Genomic DNA, 21,877 nt, shown 5'->3' on the forward strand with positions numbered 1-21,877 from the left:
TTAAAAGTGCTCCAAGGGAAATTCTTCCTGGAGTTTAATACTCAGTTTATCCTGGATTCTTACAAGAAATTTAATCCATCTGCGTGCTCTAGAATACACTAGTTCATCCTTGGAGTGCTGTGTTGCTAATACAGAACCCTATATGTAATTCTGTTTGTGTTCTGCTGAAGCTCCAGGGTCGTGCCAGTTGGCTCCTGCTACTGATGCTTGTGTGGAGCTGTAGCAGAGCAGCATGTGGAAGCAAGGGCTGGTCTGGGTGTTCACAGTATTATGTAGCTTTGCAGATTTCAATATTCTTCATAGTCCTGGTAGTCAGGATTCCATATAACTTACTTTTTCTAACTGAAATTCCCCTGTAGTACTGTCTCAGCTGCATACTTTGAAATTCTTGCAAGGGAGAGAGACAGTTGCATTTCTCACTGTTAATATTGCTGTGTAACTTGTCTGGTGCTGCCTTAACCCACCCCCCCTTTTTTATTTTTTTATAAGTAATGACATGATCAGGGCTGGCTGCTCCTGGCTGAAGTGATGAAGTGCAGGGGTAGGGAAGGCAAGGTGCTGGTAGATATTGTAGAAGAAGGTATTTTTTCTTAGTCTTGGTTTACCATTTCAGTCTTACCCATTGAAGACTTGGCAGTTATTCTGAAAACTATGTGTCCATACAAATGGTGGGGGGGAGGGCAGGGGGGAAAGGCAGGAATCTTCTTAAATTCTAAGAAATAGTTATTTGAGAGTTTGATAGTATTACAACTTCCAGTGGCCTATTTTGAATAGCCAGTCTGGCAATTACTTTATTTATAAAGCTATAAACATATTTTGAACATAAAAGCCAAAAAATACAAAATCAATGAAATAAAAAAAAATTACAACAAATGATGGATAGTCATTGGACAAATGAAAGTACAGCTGCAAAACATTTATCCCTGCTACATACATACAGTGGTTTTACTTGGTTTAATGAAGTGGTACTTCCATGACTTCTACATTCAAACTGATTTCAGGAATCCAAATATGTATTTCAGGAAGAGTTGAAATTGTTGTAGAAGAACTAAAAAAAAATTTTTGTTGCAACTAAAAACTTAAGGGCAAAGTTTTCCTTCTATTAAAAAAAAAGTATTAACATAAAATAGTAACACTTCATATACCATTTCTAAAGATTTTTTTTTTTTTGGTCTTGATAAAAGTAACTTTGTTTTGGTATCACTTATCAGCTATTAGGCATGTAACAAAAGCTGGTCATGCTCACTGTTTTGTCTTGGGAATGGGCAGCTTAAAGGTCTCCTATCTTGTGTTTTGGAAAAAAATTTCTCAGTTACACTAGTATAAACTGACCATGTTGGAGTATCGCAAGTGGATATTCAGAGTTTATACTGCAGTAGCTGAAAGCACAGGGTGAGGTCTGGCTCTAAACCTGTACGTATAGAGCAGCGTGCAGGGTTGGAATTATGTCAGAAAATAGATGTAATTGCTCCAGCTCTGTGGCTGTGGAATTGCGTCCGTGCTGTGGATGTACGAGGGGCAGCTCCTGCAGAGGAAGCAGCAGGTTCCACTGAGATTTTGCAGGAATTGGATGGAATAAAAACAGTGAGAGGACGCTGTGATACAGACAGGCCTTCTGCTGGTCAGTGTGCCCTGACCAAGGCAGGTGTCCACTGTGGAGGGGACCAAGCAGCCTTGAAAAAATGCATGAAAATCCCGGTGAATTCTGAAATGAGTGAGGGCTGGTGGGTGTATGCCAGCGCTGTGTGCTCCTTGGTCAGGGGACACGCTTAACACTGTTCAGGACTTTTCCCTAAATTTCCTCTGCTGTTACCTAGACACATCTGTTTTTTTCTCTTATACCCGCCTTTGCTTTGCTGCGAAGTTACATGTTTCATCCAGAGCAAGGTACCAATCGGGTGTTAGTTACACCGGCTTGACACGATTGTTGAGTTACACTAGGCCACTGCAGCTGATGTGTCATCTGTGGCGCTGACGCCTCACATCTGAGGGTCTCAGTGTCGAATGGTTACCTGAGACATAGCTATTTTTTTAAACTTTCTTTTTTTTAATCAACTGATTTAAAAAAAAATGTGTCAGATTTGGGAACAGTCTTCTGAGTTCTCTGTTCAGCACTGGAGCCTGCTGCTGTCTAAGCTTGCTAAAATAATTTAACAATGTACAATTTAACAATGCTGTATAATTAACCCTCTGAGTGCAGGAAGTACATGACCAAGTGTACAGGTGGCAGTCTGTCCAGGTAATGCTACTTCTCTAAGGGTTAAAATGATTCTTGCAAATGACTCTCTTCAAACTTTTCAGGTTTGTGCACATAGCTTTCATTCAGTGCTTCTGAAGTTACATTTACACAGGAGAGGAATAAAGCAATAGCTTTAGAACTTCAAAACTAAAACTGAAATTAAAAATCTACCCTACTATAAGCAAAAGTACCTAAATAAAGGAAATAAACTCAAAGCTACTCTACAGATTAATATTTTTTTAAAATTTTCAACCTTTGAGGCATAAACTTGTCTAAAAAGTTATGTTTAGTCCAATGTAAAAAAATTAGGGTTTTTGTTCTTGCATTAAGAAAAAAATATAAAAATATTTTGTACATTATAAAGGTCATCTTAAATTTCTTGCAGTTATACAATAATATTACTACATAATTTGTATTCAGTTCTCTAAAACCTATTCTGCAAAGTAGGAAAAAACAGACCCCCCCTCCCTCTGTGTGGTGTTATTTTTTCTCTTCAGCACTAGCATCTGTGTCTTTCAAGCAGGAACAAATGGGCACTGGACTAGATTGTGGTCTCCGTGAGAAGTCTGTAAACCTGATGTAAATCAAGAACTTGGATTAATGTGGGGTTTACATCAGTGAATGAGATCAGAATCTGTCTACAGTGTTGTTTGTTTATCAAGCTCAAAATATAAATAGAATACCAGAAATTGGTAAATGTTTTCAAGCTGGAGAGAATACATTAACGTTTGGCATCATCCTGGCCTTGGAGGGAGGATCTTTTACTAAAAGCTAGAATAAGTTTTTTAAAAAGTTAAACACCAAATCATGAAAAAAGGATTCTGATGTCTGCACAGAGACCTGTTACCTGTACACAATATCCTCCTGTTCTCAGACAAGAAGTTTAAAAAATTCACCTCGTTGGTTTGAATATGTGATTTCTCTATTATCTGGTCAGATTGGAAAGCTCACATTGCTACATTTAATTTTCAGACATTGGGGTTTTCAAAATGCTCCTATTCCAGCTTTTCCAGCTCCATCATATAATGGCTATGAGAGATGTGAGTGCGGGACTACGCTCTAAAGCAGCTTGGAGGGCAGGAGTGGAAGCCAGTGTTAGATGGACAGCACCTACCATCTACTGCAGCAAGCTGGGGAGTTCTCTGCTCTCTGCCATACTTGAAGATAATGCAGTTAAAAAGAAAAATCCCAAACGAAAAAAAGCAGCACAGGGCGGGGACAAAAGGCTTGTTTACTCATCAGCACTTTACGTTTTGGCAAGTATTTGCTTTTTTACCTTTTTTTTTTTTTGGAAATCACTTTTCTATCTTGAACAACCCCTTCCCCCAAAAAAACAAAAAAGAAAAAAAACCCCCAAAACAACAAATGAGTTTTCCAGCATCCTTAAGCCATCCTGTTGCCTAAGTTTGCACGTTTTACAGCAAGATGTGGAATTTGGGATGGGCCTCTGGGTCCTTCTGGATGGGCAGTGAAACCAGGTGGGAGAGAGCGAAGTGCCCGGTGTCCCGGCTGGGCGCCTGGGACTATGTCCCCGTGGAGGCCGCGCGGTACGTGGGGGACTCTGCGGGCGCAGAAGAGCACCTGGTTGTCAGTCTGGAGGAGCCGGTGGCGGTTTGGAGGGGAGCGGAGTCGGGGAAGGGGTCGTGCTGTTGTCTGTGTGCGGAGTCAGCGGGGGCTGCGAGCTTGTCTGAAGGAAAAGCAGAGGAGATGCATTGGAGTGCGTCCAGAGGAGAGGGAGGGGAGTCTATAGCACTTCCATCGGAAGAAACTGGGCTGGCACAGCGTCCTTCTCCTTGTAAGTACCGAATGCACTTCTTTTTCCTCCTAAGAACAGTCAAGAGAGTTATCTGTGAATAAAGGGTGAGCTCAGTCATACGCGAGATTAAACCAGCGCCTGGCGCAGGCCGGGGCACGCAGCCAGCCCGGAGATCCGCGATCACCGCAGCCCCCAGCCGGCCTCCGCCTTCTCCCGGCCCGGGGCTCGGCCTCGCCCCCGGGCGACTACGGCAGCGCCGGGGCCTCGGAGCGGCGTGTGCCCGCGGCCGCCAGGCGGCGCCGTAACAGCGGCCCCGCGGGGGGCGAGGGGGCGGTGCCCGCCGCCCTGCGGCTGCGCGGCGGGGCTGCAGCCGCGGAAAGTGCGCGGCGCTGGGAGCGGGATTCCAAGGGAGAGGCTTCGCCCACAAAATGAGAAGGGGGGTCATAAAGACAATAATAAAACCAGTAAAAATAATCAAAATAATCATAGAAACATTTTGGTTGGAAGCGACCCTTATCATCATCAAGTCCAACCATAGCCTATTATTATTATAGATAATAATAAAACTTCAAACAATAATAAAAAATGAAAATGGTAAGAGTCAAAACAATACAAATGAAAATTAAAAGATAATAAAAATCAGAATAATAAAAATCAGGACAATAATAAAAATAAAATAATGATAAAAATCAAACCAAGAAGGTAATTTCTCAGCAGCCGCCGTCCAGGCTTCTCTAATCCTGGGAGGCTGAGTGGGGCAAACGCGATCTCAGCGAGGTCCAGACTAAATCGTTCTCCCCGAAGCGTAAGCCCATGTGCGGCCACCGCAGAGCTCAGGGGACACACGTGACGGGGCCGGTTGGCTGATGTGCCGTGGCACGAGGCCACCGTCCGGCAGAGCCCCGGCGCTGACATGGTGTGGGACACACGGCATCTCTGCGGTCAGGAGCGCCAGGTCCTGCGCTGCCAGGACACTGCCCTTCACACCAATTCTGACTTTTCTCAGGCAATGCAAGTCAATTCAAAAATCTTACGAGCCCGTTTCCTAGCACTTTCCTAGACTTGTGCACAGTATCGTCCATTGAGCTCTTCTTTCTGCAGCAAAAGCCTCTGATTTCAGCTATGTCTGTATCTCCAAATACTCTACGTTGACTCCCATCTCTAACAATGACCCAGTGATGCAGCTGAGCTCAAAGTGCTCAGCAGAGATTCAGGAAGAGGCAGAAAATGCTCTGGAACCAGCTGAAGGAAGACACAGTCCAAGGCTGTCTGACGTGCTGCTTCGGATGTCATAGCATCATTTTGGTTGACCTTTAAGATCATCGAACCCAACCATAATCTATCTGATTTCTCCACATCCCTTGACAATTCTGCTGTTCAGTATCAAACCCAGAAATATTTAGCCTGAGTTGTCCTCTCATACACCCCAATTACTTTAACCACTCCTGGCTATTCAGAGTCAGTCTCATGTTGTCTTTACATGCTCTGTGCTGAGCTGGTTTTCCTTCTCTTCATGTGACAGATGCCTCATGTCACCTGCTATGGGCTGTCGAGCATCTCAGTATCGTTTTAAACAAAAGAGCTCTCCATGAGGTCAACTTCATAGTAGCGAGGGAACAATTCCCCTCTTGAAGATGGTATTAATGACTTCACAGCTAAAAGAGCTAAAACGAACATCTTCCTCCTGCCCAGCTCCCTGGCTCGGCTGTCTCATTTAGGGAAAAAAGATGTAATGGAGAACTCGTTAATGCGGGCACACACCTTTCTTTGATCTTACTAATGAAAAACTAAACAGTGTTAGAATATGTATTAACTATCCAGTATTAAACATGACTTTGCACTAGATGTGAACAAGTGCTATCACTGCTGTCAGTGCCATCGTTAGCCATGGTGACCCAATTAATACGATATGAAACACGACAGCCATGCTGAACTGAGTATTTAACTCGGAGGTTATTTCACAGGGGCTGTGATTTCCCAGAGCAGACAAGCCCAAGGAGAATCTGTTTCCCACAGAGGGAGAGTTTCAGTGACCTGTTCAAAATGATACAAATCGATCCATTGATTTGATTTGAAGTAATGGGGGAAAAAAGCAGATCTGATACTACTGATTGTTGATAATTAACCTGTTGGTGGGCTACAGTGGACGTGGCTATTGAACAGCTAAAGGGATTTATCCCTCTCCCTTTAGGAACTACAGCTCCCTGGAGCTGTTTGCCCAGGGTGATGGGGAGGAGGGTGAAAGCTCCAGAGCAGGAACACCCAGTTTGAACCAGTTAACCTCTCCAGAGTGGAAATCTCTGGTGGGAGGTGCTCTCTGCAGGTGAGCAGAGTGCATAGGACAGGAGCCCTTGAGCCAGCACCAGCACGTTAGTACAGGGAACTCCAAACAGCTGCGACTAACCAGGGTTTCAGAGGCAAAGGTTTAAAAATAAAAGCATGCCGAGGTCTCCGAGTGTTTCAGCAGCCTGTGTTAATGGGGAAGCAGCGCAGAGAAGCTGAATTAAGAGAGTTCAAACAAGGGCAGAGGGAAGCTGGAGGAACTGCCTGGAGAGTTGTGCCCTGTGCTGCAGAATGGGACTCTCAGCTTGGTGGCATCGCTGTGTGAGCAACGGGGGGCAAAAAATCCCTCTCAGCGTGAAGTATTAATGAGACATTAAGGGAGCTCTTAATCAATTAAAAAACGGTGTTTGATGACATGACCCATTGAGCGGGGAGGCTTGGGGCTGCCCAGCACCCCGGGGTGCAGGACGTGGCTGCAGGGAGGGGACCTCACCTTGCGCTCAGCCATGAGGACCCGGGCTCGGCTTACTAGCACGGTTGGTGGCCAAAGACTGCCAGGGCTGCAGGTTCACATTTGGTAGACTAAAGAATCTGAGTCACTTTAAGCTGCAGTAAGCACTTTAAGCAATAATTCCAGATTTTGCTGGAGTTCTCTATGTATAAGTATAAAAAAGTGCTCACGAAAACCTCTGTCCAGGCTGGACCCTCTCTGTGCTTCAGCACCCAGGTCCAGAAGCCCCCCAGGAGTTTTTTCTGCCTGGCTGCATTTCCACCTGCTCTGAGCCAGGCAGCACGTGGTTCACGTGCTAAGCTTTGCTATCGCCTGGCTGTGCCCACTCCCCAGGAGCCCCAGGCACAGGGTGCTCACAAACTGTCCCTCTGCTTGAGGCCCTGCCACCCTACGGTGGGTACTGCCTCAGGGCCAAGAAGAGGCGGATTTCAAAATCCATGCTTAGCCCCAGTATAAATAGCGAAATAAACACATTAACTACTCACTGCTAGCCCCAGGGTGCTATTTATGCCATAGGACATCTCTAACAGGAAAAAAGCCCCGCATCAGCGTCACAGAGGTCTTCACCCTGGAAATCAGCTTTTAACACCAGGGAACTGAGGAACACAGACAGCATTACACCAGCATTGCCAGGAGGAGGGTAAGAACCCCAGGGTGCAGCCTGACCCTTGCAGCTCTCACAACAAGTGATGATGCCCAGAGAAAACCCCGTCCCGCCTGGCCGGAGCAGCCCTCGCCGGCGCTGGGACGGCTGCCGCAGGACGCAGGAGCCGGACCCGCTCGCCCAGCAGCACCCGAGCAGCGAGGAGATGCCGATACACACCTGCACGGGCCGCACCAGTCCGTTTGTTGGTTGAGGCCAAAGCGAGCTCTGCATTTCTTAGGAGAGGCAGGATCTGAACACAGAAGCATGCGTGGCGGAGAATGGGCAAGGCAGAGGCACAAAGAGGAGGAGGAGCAGGAGGAAGAAAAGAGGCAACATCATTTTAGCCACTTTAACACACAACTAACAGACTACAATCCGATTTTTTTTTTCTTTTTCTGCAATAGAATGGTGCCAGCACCACCTCTCCTGGATAAAAGTGATTGTTAGGCAAGTATCAGTGATCACTGCTGACAGCTGGAGAAGAAGGAGGTTTGAGAAATGGCCTCAGCTCCGGGAAATGTGACCAATTATGGGGAGATTCACAGCTCTTCGCATTTCTTAAGTTTAGAAAAGCTGCCAAATCCCAGAGGGGCTGCCTGGCTCCTGCATCTGCATCCTTACCTGCTCCCTGCCTGTCCGGCAGCGACCAAACGGGGCTGCCAGCCAGCTCGGACTGCGCGAGGGAAAGAAGAGGAGGAAACATTGCAGAAGCAGCTGAAAGCACAGTTAGCACAAGGAGACCCAGGCCCGGGTTATTCCACTCTGTCCCCTGCATTCCCCTTCCAATTTTAATAGAAAAGTGATTCTCCATGGCCTTTCCTAAAAGGTGCCAGTTTTACTGTATAATTATGGGACTCATTAGGGTGAAGCCCTGTTTGCTTTCAGGCACATCACGGTTTTTTTCTAGTGCTGTAAATGGGATTTGAACAGCACATTTCTGTGCTGGATTCACACTCCCTCTTTCAGCCACCACCAGTGTCTCCAGTTGTGTATGACCAGCAGCTGGTTTTCAACCCGTAACAGGTGAAATTATCATCTTTTTATCACATAGACATGACATATATGTGGAAATATAAATCTATATTATACACACTACATATACGCCTAAAAGCTTGTATTCCCCTTATCAGTCTAGATACCAAGTGAGATCAACAGTGTTAACTAAACCGAAGATATTACGGGGACACAGTCATGCGATGGCTTTTTATGGATAATTCAAAGAGGTTGTCCAGCAGCGATTCATTAAATTAATGGGAAAATCAGAACTTTATGAATTAATGCAGGCTGTGGGATTCCGGTTGCATGGATGTATAATCCCCAGCAATAACACCAGAGCTGGACTCCCATGTCCTAACCAACAACTACCCTGCCCAGGTGTAGTGTTTTGCTTAGAAAGCCAACACCTCAATATCTGGCTGACTTAATTTCATCCAAAAGTAAGATTAATAAGCACTAATGAACTGGTTGGATGGAGAGTGGGAAAAGCTCTTTGTAAGTTCCTAGGTGATCACAAAATGAACATACTGGAAAAAGCAGGCTGTCCAGCTTCACTTATGCGTGATGCCATAGCAGGCAAGGACAGTCTCTTGATGTTGTATAATGAATATTTAGTGGTGCAGATATTATTTATTCTTGATATGGCAGAAAAACTTCAGAAACCAGCACAGGAATAGCCTTGTATGATGGGTATGTGTGTGTCACCAGCTGAAATCTGTCAAAAAGGCCTTTTTTAATAAACAGTGTGGTGCAGGGAGGCAGCTGGTGCTGGTGTTCAGTATGACTTCGCTTGAACTCTAGTTTACTCTGAATTGAAAACCAAATTTGGGGTAGTGCCATGAGTGACCTTCAGTCCTGTCACTGCATTTAGTCCCACACACAATACTGATGCACTGGAGAGGGATTTTCTTCAATTAGTGGTATTTGTAGGGCAGATGGGGACATTCACCCTGGATGTTTTGAATAGATTAAGCTTAGTGGTAGTTTACATCAAGTTATGCACTTGCCAAAAATCTAATTTTTCAGTTTTCAAACACTACCCATGTTCTAATTCAAACATGTCTATGAAAAAAGTCACAGAAGTGTTAATTTACCACATCTTAAAAAAAAAGAAAAACAGTATATTTCTTTAGTTACCTCAGGAGAATAAAAGAAAACATGGTAAAACACGACAACTGCTTTGGATTATCCCCTCTGAGCAGAACCGAAGGGACGGCCACCGAGCCACATGCATTTACCTGAGTTGGAATCTTGCTGTTTCTCCCGTGTTCGTCTCTTCTTTTTCCCCTGGGAAATCAAAGGAAAGGCCGTTAATCCCTGTGCTGGGTTTTTGGGGCTGGCACCCTGACTTACACTGCAGTCTGCATAAAAATACCACAAGATAACATGTTTGTGGATGCAAAACATCTATAATAAACCAGTGCCTGTGCTGCTCAGCACCTCTGTTCTCCTCAGCCCACCCTGATGTGTCTTACCTGGGAATCCCACCCATTATCACTTTAATTAATTAATTGATAATTTAATTAGTATATTTAACCAAATTAATAGAATTGAACACGATTTACTGCTTGCAATGGAGGCAGTCTGATCAACAGCTGATCCTCCTGCTATATTTTTCTCCCTCTTTATGTTTCTAAAAAGCACTTGGCCCACTTTAGCATCTTCCCTATTGCCAATAGGCACTTTAACGTGGTACCTTATGCCTGAACAGAAATTGCTCCGTAACATGTTACCAGGAGGAGCATCCCTGATTTCAAATGGGAAAGAATGGTTTAGGAAATACCCAGGTATTTTAAATAATACTTAACTCTCTATTTCAGAGATTTCATAGCTCTGGACCCACCCTTCATTCTTCTGTTTTCTTCCCTCACTAACAATAAAACCTAAATTTATCCCCAGACTGCCTCTCTGACTTACTATATGCAACAGCCCCCCACTCATGTCTTAATGAGCTTATTAACGAGGGCACAGCCATGCAGGAGCAAATCTGGCCTGTGTGGAGCAGGTAGCTCACAGGGTTGCCTTTGACCCGTGACTTTTTATATGACTTCTTGTGGTTTGAGTGAAGGTGGAAAGCTCCCAGCTGCGGTAAGCTTTTTCTTCAGTGTGGGAGCAACTGTATTTCCTGCTCGATATCTGCATCATGTGTCGCAGAAGTGACCTACATTCCTCCTCCTCCTCCCCGCTCAAGCTCTGGAGACAAAAGCATCTCTTACAACAACCACAAGACCTGAAGCAGCCGCTTGCCAGTGCTGGAAGGGCCAACGGAAGAAAAACTCCTCTGGAGCAAGGAACTGGCTCTTGCCAAGATGAAGGATGCTACGGGAGTGACATTTCCATGGAGGATGCACTTAGTCTGGGAAGAAAACGGTGCCTTGCTCTCAGCAATGCTGCTGCCCTCAAAATGCTGATGCTCTCCAGGTGCCGCCCTTAGAGAAATTGGGGCAGCACCTTTGGTTTCTGCTCTGGTTTCTCTAAGGGTGGCTCTGGAGGGTGACAGAATCCAGCACTGATCCTGCAAAGCTGCATATGGATGCTGAGCTCCTGGCCTGTGCTTTCAAGGAGGCAGAGATGCTTGTTCTGCTGCAGGGAAGCAGGGGTTTTCTACTTCTATTTACTTGGACAATAAGGGACCAAATGGTTGTGGAAGCTGGGCAGCTGTAACATTCATGCTACAGGTAGGCAATGAGCCAAGAGGATGTTCAAAATACTCCTGAAATGTGAAGTTCTATAGCTATCCTGCTGTCAGGATACCAGGGACAGGTGTGATGTTTGGCAAACACCAGTGGTCGGCCCCCGTCCCGGGGTGATTTCTGGCCATGCCATGGGCAGGGAGCCCACGCCGCGGCACCACTCACGTAGTTGTCCCTGGCAGACCAGCCGGGGTAGAGCTGCATGTGGAGCTGCCGTTCCTTGCGAGCCAGTTCGTAGTACTTGGCCTGCTCCTCCCGGGACAGCGCGTGCCACTGCAAGGACAAGTGTGACCGTGAGATGTGTCCCTGCCGTCCCCTCCCAGCACATCCCACCACGGCCGCCCCGCTCCGGGACTCATCTGATTCCGTGTATTTAAGGAATAAAAGCACCCAGTTTTGAAAGCAGATGATTGTTGGGTGGTTCAGAGCAGCCACAAGGGACAGGGATGCTGCATGGGGTGACGGTGCTGAGCCCCGTGTGCTCTTACCCTCCTTCCCAAGATCTGGTTGATGGCAGCGCTCTCCTTCAGGGTGCACTCAGCAATGACTTTCGCCCGCATTTCTTTCATATACAACATGAAAGCGTTCAGGGGCTTCTTGATAGTGGGCTTCTTGGCTTCCTTCTCTCTCTTTGGTTCTGGTTGAGGTTTCCTTGGTGGAAACAAAAGAGGAGCCGTCAGCATCAGAGCCACCCTCCAGCCTGGCTGTCTGCCGGCACCCAGCTCAGCAGAAGACATTGCCAAACCCACCCGTTGGCATGAGTGGGTGCGTGGGGGCTGAGATCTGCGCCCTGAATGCACACCATTGTCTGCTGCAGGCAGAACCCGGTGTTCATCCATCCTCTCCCCTGTGCAGGTAGGAATAGGGATGAATGAATCATAGAATGTCCTGAGTTGGAAGGGACCCACAAGGATCATCGAGTCCAACTCCTGTCCCTGCACAGGACAACCCCACAGTTCACACCATGTGTCTGAGGACGTTGTCCAGTCTCTTCTTGAACACTGTCAGGCTTGTGGCTGTGACACCTCCCTGGGGAGCCTGTTCCAGTGTCCAGCACCCTCTGGGTGAAGAACCTTTTCCTAATGTCCAACCTAAACCTCCCCTGGCACACCTTCCTGCCATTCCCTTGGGTTCTATCATTGGCTGCCAGAGAGAAGAGCTCAGTGCCTGCCCCTCCTTCTCCCCTTGTGATGAAGCTGTAGCCGCCATGAGCTCTCCCCTCAGTCTTCTCTTCTCCAGGCTGCACAAACCAAGTGACTTCAGCTGCTCCTCATACAGTTTCCCCTCCAAACCCTTCACCAACTTTGTAGCCTCTTCTGGACAGTCTCCAGCAGCTTTATCTCCTTTTCATACTGTGGCGCCCAGACCTGCACACAGTGCTGCAGGTGAGGCTGCATTAAGGTGCTAATGCAGATGAGGAGCCCTACCAGCGCTTCCAACTTACATGTTTCGGTCATAGTGCTCCATCTCTTGCTTTCCGGAGTGGGGCACGATGGCAGGGTGTGGGATGCCGGTGGTGTGCATGCCGGAGCCCAGCATCAGTGGATGAGGGAACCTGCAACAGAGAGCGGATGAGCCGTGTCGGGAGGGCTGCGCTGGGGATGCTTGGGGAGGCTCCGAGCGGCACGTCTCACAAGATGGCACGTTGACATGGCAAAGCAGACGGTAAGCGGAGGACACGGAAAGCAAACCCACGGGTGCTGTCAGCGCCCATCACCCCCACGTCACCCCCGCTGTGGCGGCAGCGGGCACTGGGGTGGGAAGGGTCTGGGTGCTGCAGAGCGGTGAGGAAACCAGCCTGCAGCAGGAGCCGGCCCAAGATCAAGGGCACTTTCAACCAGCGGTTTCAGCCACTCAGATCTCTGTTGCAATATCTGATGAGCACTGCAGAAAGGAACAACAAACTCAACCCAGGGTTTGGATGGGAAAGATTAGGACCACCCCGCACTTTTCTTTTAACAGAAACAGCCTAAGTCTGAACATGAACCAAACTGCAACTCTAGGAGGTGCACCTTGCCTAAGCAACGTTCTCCACCAACGCGGGACTGAGATCACGAGAGGTCTCACTAGCTTTCAAGCTTCATTAGCTCTCCTGTGAGTTTTAGAGGGTAAAGCCAGCACAGTCAGCTTTGCCAAGCCTGCCACTTTATGACTGCAGCTTCAGATGGCAGAATTGCCCATGGGAGATGAACTGTTCATTAGATATGCTGGCACGGAAAGAAAAGCTGTTTAATTTAATCCACCAGCACAGTCTGATCCTTATCTGACCAGGTGTACTTACTCGGCTGCAGCAGCGCTGCAAAATCCGCCCCAAAATCCTGCGAGCTAGAGCTCCTGCACCAGGCTGGGGAGGCTGCTGGGTCTGTGGGGAACCGCTAGCTCCTCTCTGGCCTTCGAGGCCGGGCAAAAGCGATGCCTGGCGAGCGAGGAGCCCTGGCAGTGCTCCCCCGCCTCTGCTGCGGGGCTCAGCGTTTGCACAGATCAAGGGCTGCACGGATCGAGGCTTTTGCATGACTCAGGGTTTGCATGTCTTTCCTGCGGGAATCTTCCGCTAACAGCTCTTCAGGACAACACGAAGCAGAAGCGAAAGCTGGTGCATGAGCACAGGCATCCCCATGGTGCTGCCGTCCTCGCTGGAGCCACAGGGGCTTTGCCCACCAGCATGCACGGAGGGGCTGGACTCTCTGATTTCCATCCACACGGGATGTATTTTGCTCATTGGGACATCACTGGGGTCCGGGTATATTTACAGAGGGCAAAATTTGGTCCTGAGTGACCATAAACTTGCAGTATGAATGGGCTGGGGTCATGTTATGTACTTAGGTCTCAGAGGACTAAGTTGTGCCGATAGGAAAACAGCAAATTGCTGCCTGTCCTGATTTTAAGGCCGAAACCAAATAAAATGGATCACTCTCCGCAGAGCAAAACTCAGCGGTGGTGGTGGCAGGGATATATTCAGAATTAGGGTTAGTGACAAGGAGCAAAATTCTGAGCAATGGATTTCACCCCCTTTTCCCAACACTGAGCTCAAGGCAGGGGTTTATGGCTGATTAAAACCCAATTGCTGCGTATCCTCCCGAGATGCTTGATATTCCCCTAACTGCCCTTTGGACCAGGTACTGCCTAAAAGCTCCTTCCCTTCCCCTGGCTGCCCGGGGAAGGTGTGTGGCCGTCCCTGGGTGGCTGCAGTCTGCTGCAAGCTCCTACCGCACAAACTGCAAGCTGCGAGCCCAGCCGAGCTGCTGCCCTGGCTCACACAGCTCATACTCACCTGGAAAAAGAAGCCCCAGCAGAAAGCGCTGACGAATACGGCTGTCTAAATCCACATGACGGGAGCGGATAGACAGACTGGCTCTGCCTGGGATCGGGAAGAAAGAGTCTATAAAGTACCCACAGCTACGTGGCGTTTCCTAAAGATCCCGCTTGCTAAGGGGGACTCACAGCACCGATGCAGCAAGAGCTCTGCCTGGTGGGATGCTCGGGGTGTCCCCTGGGCTCAAGGGACAATGCAGGACTTGGACTTCAATCTGGGAGAAGATGGACCTCCCTATGAAGGCTGGATCCAACTCTGACCCCCCCTCCGTCCCTGGTGTTGAGGAATACTGTGGCTTTAAGTTAACGCTGTTAAAGCACAAAATGCAGAGGTGTGCGGAAGAAAACAGGAGGCATTGCTATGGCACAGAAGAAGTTGCTTAAAAGACCGGAGTTTGACCAAAAACAACTAAAGCCTGGTCAGAATGTCCCTCTGTGCGGTGCACAAGAGGCCACGCAGTCATGGGATACACTGAGTGAATGCCCAAGGATGAGAACATCCCGGAGAGAAAGCACCTACTCTGCCCTTGTCCATGCTTCTGAAATGCTCTGGTTGCCCCAGTGCATCCCTAAAAGGATGCCCATCATTTTTAAACAAGCCAAAAGCTCGATCCTACATTTCTTTTGAAAGTCGTTTCATATAGGGACTGGCCATGTACCAGACCTGGAAATTATTTTTAAGATAGTAAAATAACTATTAAGGAAGTTCCTCGTTGTTCCCAGCAAGGGAAACTCCCTCCGGTTTCATATGGAGATCGCTCCAAAATACCTTGGCTTGTTCTGCAAACCTGTCAATAGATGCTCTCAGCCTAAACCTGCGCATGGAGACCAAGATGCCCGATGAGGACATGATGGGTGCTTAAACCCATGTGGATGGTCGTGCTCCTCTGGCCAGGCTGCACAGGGCTGTGCTTAAAACCGGCACCAGCTATTTTCAGCTCTAATACACAAAAAAGCCGATTAATCATTAAGTGAGGTGCCACCCCACTGCCCTGCGAAGGACCGAGCTCCTGGATGCCAGGGATTTTTTAGGGCTAAAGATATTTTTCTGCCCTGAAGGGGAATAACAACAGAGTGACAGCAGTCAGGGCCTTGAGCTGTGCTGGGGAGGAAGGAGGTTTCTGTTCCTGCTGCTGTGTCTCGGCTTGACCGAAATCTGCAGGATCTGTCTGTAGGAAAGGCAGGTGAGGCGCGGGGCTGTTTACACTCTCTCCCACCCCTTAGATGTCGGCGGGTATAAACACACCAACAAACAGCCAAGTGCTACCACGCACTGGGAAACCGAAACAACCTTTGAAGTTAAATGCGGCCGCCCCAGGGCTGAGAAAACGCTCGGAGCTAATCCAGAAGCGACATGCGTTGCTGAGATATCGGGATAGGAAAGGAGCCGGGCACTCGCGGCTTCATCCAAAGCGATTCTGACGCGCAAATTAATGCAATTGCGAAAACAATCTCTGATGGGTGAGAATACATGATTACAGCCCATACCACCCAGCAATGTGAGGGCGACTGGGGAAAAAGATGTGGGATGGCCGTGGGGGGGCTGCTGTGGCACAGCCGCTGCCCGGCCTGGGGAGCGGGTGAGTGACACCGCTCGCAGCTCCCAGCTGAGGTTTGCTGCCAGGCTCCTGCCACCAAAACTCACTCGGCTGGACTCTCAGAGGCTTTTATCTGACTGTCATCCCAGCTAATGACAAAGAGAGTGATTGCAGCTCCTCCTCCTGAAGCACTGGCGAGAACAAAGGCCATTTCTGCCCAGCTCCTGCCTGCCGGCTTGTGGAGGAAAAGCTGCTTCCCATGGGCTCGGCAGCACTGGCATGAGCATCCCTGGCCCGAGCATCCCCGGCCCACAGTCCCTGCTGCCTCCTGCACAAGATCAATGCTGCTGCTTTCCGCACCTGCCCGCACCAACATGCTGAGCCTCGGCTGAGGACTGGGCACTTTGGGCGAGGTTTTGGGGCTCTTTCCGTAAATTTTGGGCAGGCAAATGGATGAGCAAAGTCTCTACTAGACACATGCACTTCGAGTTGCTCTATGCTCTGTCAGGCCGTTTGTTGCTTTACTCTGTTCTATTAGTCACTAATGAACATGTCTGACGAGGTTGCTTGAGGATGCCAAACCCTGCAGATGCTAGAGCAGCTCTCAACAATGCAAACTCCGCCTGCCACCAAACAAACGACAAAACCTCATGCAAATCAGACTTTTTCCCCCCACGTGCCCTGGGCTGCCCTTAACAGCCAGAGTGGACCTTGCATTTGGCAAACAGGCTCCTTTCCCATCCCCAAGTATTTGTTTCATGTTAGAGCACAGTCACCTCAGTACTTGTTTTTCCTGAGGATGAATCACATCATACGAGGAGTTAAATCATCACCCAAGAGTAGCAGATTGAGCACAGAAGGCAAAATGTAACCTCTTTGAAGGCAAACTCTGTATCAAAGGCCTCGGCCTCTGTTTCCTTGTGGTTAAATCTCTGGAACACGACATTCATAAACAAACCAAAATGCTAACATTTTACTTTGTGTTTTCATATGCTTTGCCTCTCCCATTTCGCAATATGTTCTTATACCTGGAGGTCTCCACTGGGCTTTGCTGGGGTTTTATCAGCCGGCACCAGGGAGGATCTGGCCGCCTGCCCCTGCAATCGCCCTCCCCACGCTCTCCCCTCCGTCCCGGCCACCCTGACCTGCAGCCACCAGCCTCCCCAGGAGCCTCTGCAAGGTCCCTGCGTCACCGACCGGGATTAAAGATTAATCTGCAGAGTGACGATGCCCAAACAGCACTGCCTGCCAGACCTGCTCCTTTGCTGTGCTTACAATCACGGTGACAAAAGCCAGCAGCAATGACCATGGAGCACATACACCCTATTTTTAACTCATGTCCCTGGGGCAGGTTTCCCAACAGGCTCCACTCTGTGGGATGCTCCTTGGGGCTGGCCCATGTAGGGGGGATATTTGGGAGTGCTCCAGCTTGCGGCCCCTCCTTCCCCATCCCCCCTGGGGCACTGGGTGCTGGCTGCGGGTGCCGGAGCCGTTCACTGGCGCAGGTCTCTGCCACAGTGTGTTTTTGACCTGATTGTCAGACCCTGAGAGGCACCATGGCCAGGTGGATGGACCATCCCAGCAGATGGAGCCTCCCACTGGATTATACCACACCAGCAGCACTGTTTGTGCTGAAAATCCCAGCGAGGGAGAAAGTTACTTCCTACTCAAAAAGAGAAGCTTTTGTTGTGATTAGGAGAGGTGGGCAGGAAGCTCTCCCTGGGTTTCCTAATCCACACAGCCAGCCTGATGTAAGGCTGGAGGCGGTTTTGAATTGGGCAGGTTGTAACCTCACTCCAGGGATGTCTCAGCCTGAACAAAGCCTTCAGCTTCTCCACAGATCCACTCCCCATCTCTAAAACAGGGCTAAACCATAGAAACATAGAATCATTTTGGTTGGAAGACACCCTCAAGATCATCAAGTCCAGCCATTAACCCAACTCTGAACCATGTCCCTAAGAACCTCATCTATATGTTTTTTAAACACCTCCAGGGGATGGTGACTCCACCACTGCCCTGGGCAGCCTGTTACAATGCCAGACAGCCTTTTGCAGGAAGAAATTGTTCCCAAGATCCAACCTAAATCTCCCCTGGTGCAACCTGAGGCCATTTCCTCTCATCCTATCACTTGTTCCTTGGGAGAAGAGATCAACCCCCTCCACACTCCAAGCTCCTTTCAGGCAGTTCAGAGATCAGAAGGTCTCCCCTCAGCTCCTGTTCTCCAGGCTGAACCCCCCAGGTCCCTCAGCTGCTCCCCATTACACTTGTGCTACAGAGCCTTCACCAGCTACGTTGCCCTAAATCCTCCTCCCCATCACACAGCACACGGAAGGGATGAAGCCGGGGTGAAAGCACCGTGGAGGTTATGGAGAGTGACTGCAGGCGGATTGTTCAATGAACTGATCCCCGTCCGGAGCAGCCAGTGGGCTGGGGGCTGCGCGAGGCCAAGCCTTCCACACTCACCATCCCATCGACGGCGTGATCTGTCCGACTCCACTGGGAGGGAGGGGGTAGAAACCGGGGATGTCTGAGGTCTGGGAAGGACGGTGCACTCCTGGGAGAAGGAAGAAGGAGATGAGTTGGACCCAGCATTGTGCTCCCTGGATGACCCAGACTGCTCCCAACCTCCCTGGCTGCTCCATCTATGGGCACTTGTGGGAATGTCTGTGAAAGAGCTGTCTGCAAGTGGCAGGATATTTTAATTGCCCTTTTTATTGCTGTTGTTCTCTCTGTGGGGATGTGGTGGGTCTGGCACTGCTGCAGAATCACTAACACTCATGTAATGGGATGGGGAAGGCAGCACAAGCATCATCCCTGCTCTGTGTCACCCTGGGGCCAAGCAGCAACTTGCTTTGGTAAGGATTTGCTGGGCTCTGGACATCTCTCTGCCCTTCCCAGAGAGCCTGTTCAGGTGCACAAGTGACAGTCAAAGCTGTTCCTACATCCTCATCCCATCAGTCATCCCTGGGACCCTCCACGAGCCGTGAGTCAGGATGCTGTATCTGAATTTTAAATGATTTGAGTCCCTTTTTAAAGTAATCATTTTGTGGGCTCTGTGGGTGCCAAATACTGGCAGAGGTGGGTATGGTGCCAGGCGGGAATTCACCCTTCACACGGGGAATCCCTGCGTGGTCTTCAAAGCTGCTGGCACAGGCGGTATGGCCAGAGGAGACAGCCGCAGCATCTCCCTGTTTCTACCTGGACTCCAAAACAGCCTGTGGAGCCCGAGGCCGCGGGTGGGACTCAGACAAATGTGGTGCTGCTGGCAAAACCAGCCTCCAGCTGAGCCCTGGACTGGAAAACCGGAGGGGAGCTGGGGCCGAGCTCGGCCGCAGCATCGCTAACGCAGAGCCGGGTCCCCGGGAGCAGACGATCCTCGCTGCACCACCTCGGCACCCAGCTAAGCCTGAAGGACTTGGCAACGCAAAGCACCAGCTCTCCCCTGACTGCTAACGAACCCCAGACAAGAACTCCTGCACGGAGGTTGCCCAGCAGTTGTCCCGGGCAACAAATACATTTACTAAATTGGTGATTAGTTGCAAGCAAACTCAGAAGTTTGGATTATTCTCCTAAGTGTATTAATAAAAAATTATTAATTAGGAATGACACTAACAGATTCCAAAGGTCTTATTAGGAGTTAGCTAAAATAAATACATAACTGAACTGAAAGGAATACACAACTTAGTATGAGATCTCCCTACAGTTGTGCTCAAGCGGGATGCAGCAGCCCACCGAAGGTCAAACCAAAGCAGCATCCATGAGGCATCTGCCAGGGCTTCCTGAGATTTGGCCCTCTGACAGTACAAGCTGCGTAAGCCAGAGCACCAGTTATTCTTGCTGGCCCGGTGGTTGGGGCACCAGCCACTGACTCAGAAGATCCTGCTTGTATTTCCTTGTCTGTGTGTCCTTGGGCTACTGTGAAATGCTTTAAAGTGATGCTGTGAGAATGAGTACAATGGTGACTCTCAAGCGCTTACACCAGGTGATAATGGGAGATATTTCAGTGATGAAAATAGAGATGGGACACATCCAGAGTGAATGGGGAAGGAAACCCTCACCCTAGCTGCACAGGGATGTGGGACAGAAAGCTCGTCACAGTTGCACCACGGAGGCAGGTCCCAGCTGAGGACGATGGTCCATAAATACGACCTGGGGGGTCTCTGGGATGGACAGCCTGCTCCTGTCACCGACATAAAAGTTCATGCTAAATGGGAAAGGGGAGACTGGGACATGCCTACAGGTGGGTGTGCAGCCAGAGGACAGCTTCCCAGAGTGACTGACCCACCACAGAGATGAACGCTTAGGGACTACTTCAGTGCCAATCGTAGCCTCCACGGAGGGACATAACCAGCTCATCCCTTGGGTGAGCTGCTCCCGTTTTGCTCAGGCTACTGGTGAGCCCCTGGGGGCAGCTCATGGTGAGGAGCTTTTGTGCTCTGCAAGACATCATCTGCCAAGGCAGCGCCAAGCAAGGTGTGTCGGGTCAGCACGCTTCTCGAGATTCAGAAATCTGCCATTAGCTGAGCTTTTAATAGGTTTATTTTGTTAACTCTTCATATTTTTCTGCTGAGTTTATTACGCTTTGGTGGCTGACAAGCAAGGTGCTGGCTGGAAGAACACCGGGATGTGTCTGGCTGTCTCTTACACCAGACCTAAATCCTGCCCATCAGCATCCCCGACGAACTCAGAATGTGGTCTCCGGGTTCAGACCCAGGATAATTCAGCATGTCCTCCAGCCAAGAGCATCCTCAATACCCCATCGTTTTAGAAATTATGTTAACTCAGTGAAGCTGATGACTCTGGGACAGTTGGGACCACTTTTGGGTGGAGGCCTTTGCCCAAATCAAACAACTGGGTTTGTGCGTCCATTTTTGCACTGATTTCTGGGCTCTGATGAATCCTGAATCCCTTCCCAAATGTACTTTGACATCAAACCACCATTTGCTCACTTTCACATGAAATCAAAGCCAGGTTTGTGCAACAGCCTGGGTAATCTGAACAGATGCTGAAAGATTCTGTCACAGTAACGTAATGTTGAGAAAAGTTTGATTTTACACTCAGCTTGCCTGTAACCCACAAAAAATGATGGGCTGGGGTGAATTCCTGTGCACATACCTATTTTTGCAGTTCAGGGTTTACCCTCTACCTACTGTACTTTCCTCTGTAGCCTCGTGAGCTAATTGACATGTCCTGGACTCACACAGGAACCCAAAGAACCAAACCGTGTGACAACCATGTAATGTATGCTAGGGACCCGCACATATAACAATCCAGTTAGCTATCACTGACCCTAGCTAGTCAAAATATTTCCTGTTTCAAGCATTTATTTTCTCAAAATGACAACCCGACAACAGTCTGGGTATGAGTCAAAGGAAAGATTACTTTCCATTTTCTGGTTGACTCTTACACATCATTTTGCAGGCTCTGGTCTCATCTCAAGCTACAGGAGAGCTTGCACAGAAAATTAAGCACAGTTGATCAGCAGGGTTGGCACTTTTGATATCAAACACCTCTTAACCAGGATTATGACACATTGCCAATATGCTAAATAAACTCCTACTGCTAAGCAAGGCCCCAGCTGACCCAAGCTGTTGACTTTTCCCATCGATTTGGGACCAAGAAGATGACGGCCTCGATCTCAGAAGTCTCCAGCACCATCCCACTCCCACCGTGTGAGTCCCGAGTGATGCCAGTACCTTGTTTCTGGTTGATGTCGGCGGGCAAGTGGGGCGAGTGGGAGCCGTGGCTGAAATGGTCGTTGCTGTACGGGATGAGCGGGGTGAGCGGGTGGACTCCGTGGGATGGCTGCACGACAGGAACTTTGTTGGACTGCAAGACACAAGGAGGGAGAGCGCTCAGAAATCATTGAGCTCCGTGAGAAAGGAGGGATGGTGCCCTTCGCA

At 49.0% G+C, this 21,877-nt stretch overlaps 1 protein-coding gene across 3 annotated transcripts in view; it reads right to left on the reverse strand.

The window, feature by feature from the left end:
- Window positions 1-3,212: 3,212 nt before the first annotated feature.
- The window catches only part of TCF7 (transcription factor 7), a 67,803-nt gene continuing 49,138 nt past the window's right edge, over window positions 3,213-21,877 (reverse strand). Inside the window, exons 4-11 of one of the 3 annotated variants that reach the window (XM_082063752.1) lie at window positions 21,671-21,803; window positions 18,438-18,528; window positions 12,569-12,679; window positions 11,613-11,775; window positions 11,290-11,397; window positions 9,670-9,718; window positions 7,613-7,685; window positions 3,213-4,063 (exon numbers count right to left, since the gene is read on the reverse strand). In XM_082063752.1, coding sequence (XP_081919878.1) covers window positions 3,763-4,063; window positions 7,613-7,685; window positions 9,670-9,718; window positions 11,290-11,397; window positions 11,613-11,775; window positions 12,569-12,679; window positions 18,438-18,528; window positions 21,671-21,803 — 1,029 coding nt within the window. In that variant the 3' untranslated portion in view covers window positions 3,213-3,762. Of the gene's footprint in view, window positions 4,064-7,612; window positions 7,686-9,669; window positions 9,719-11,289; window positions 11,398-11,612; window positions 11,776-12,568; window positions 12,680-14,395; window positions 14,483-18,437; window positions 18,529-21,670; window positions 21,804-21,877 lie in introns of all 3 variants that reach the window. The other 2 variants (XM_082063750.1, XM_082063751.1) reach the window with 2 other exon arrangements.

Source organism: Streptopelia decaocto, assembly GCF_964273445.1.
Source record: "Streptopelia decaocto genome assembly, chromosome: 12".
NCBI classification, from domain to species: domain Eukaryota; kingdom Metazoa; phylum Chordata; class Aves; order Columbiformes; family Columbidae; genus Streptopelia; species Streptopelia decaocto.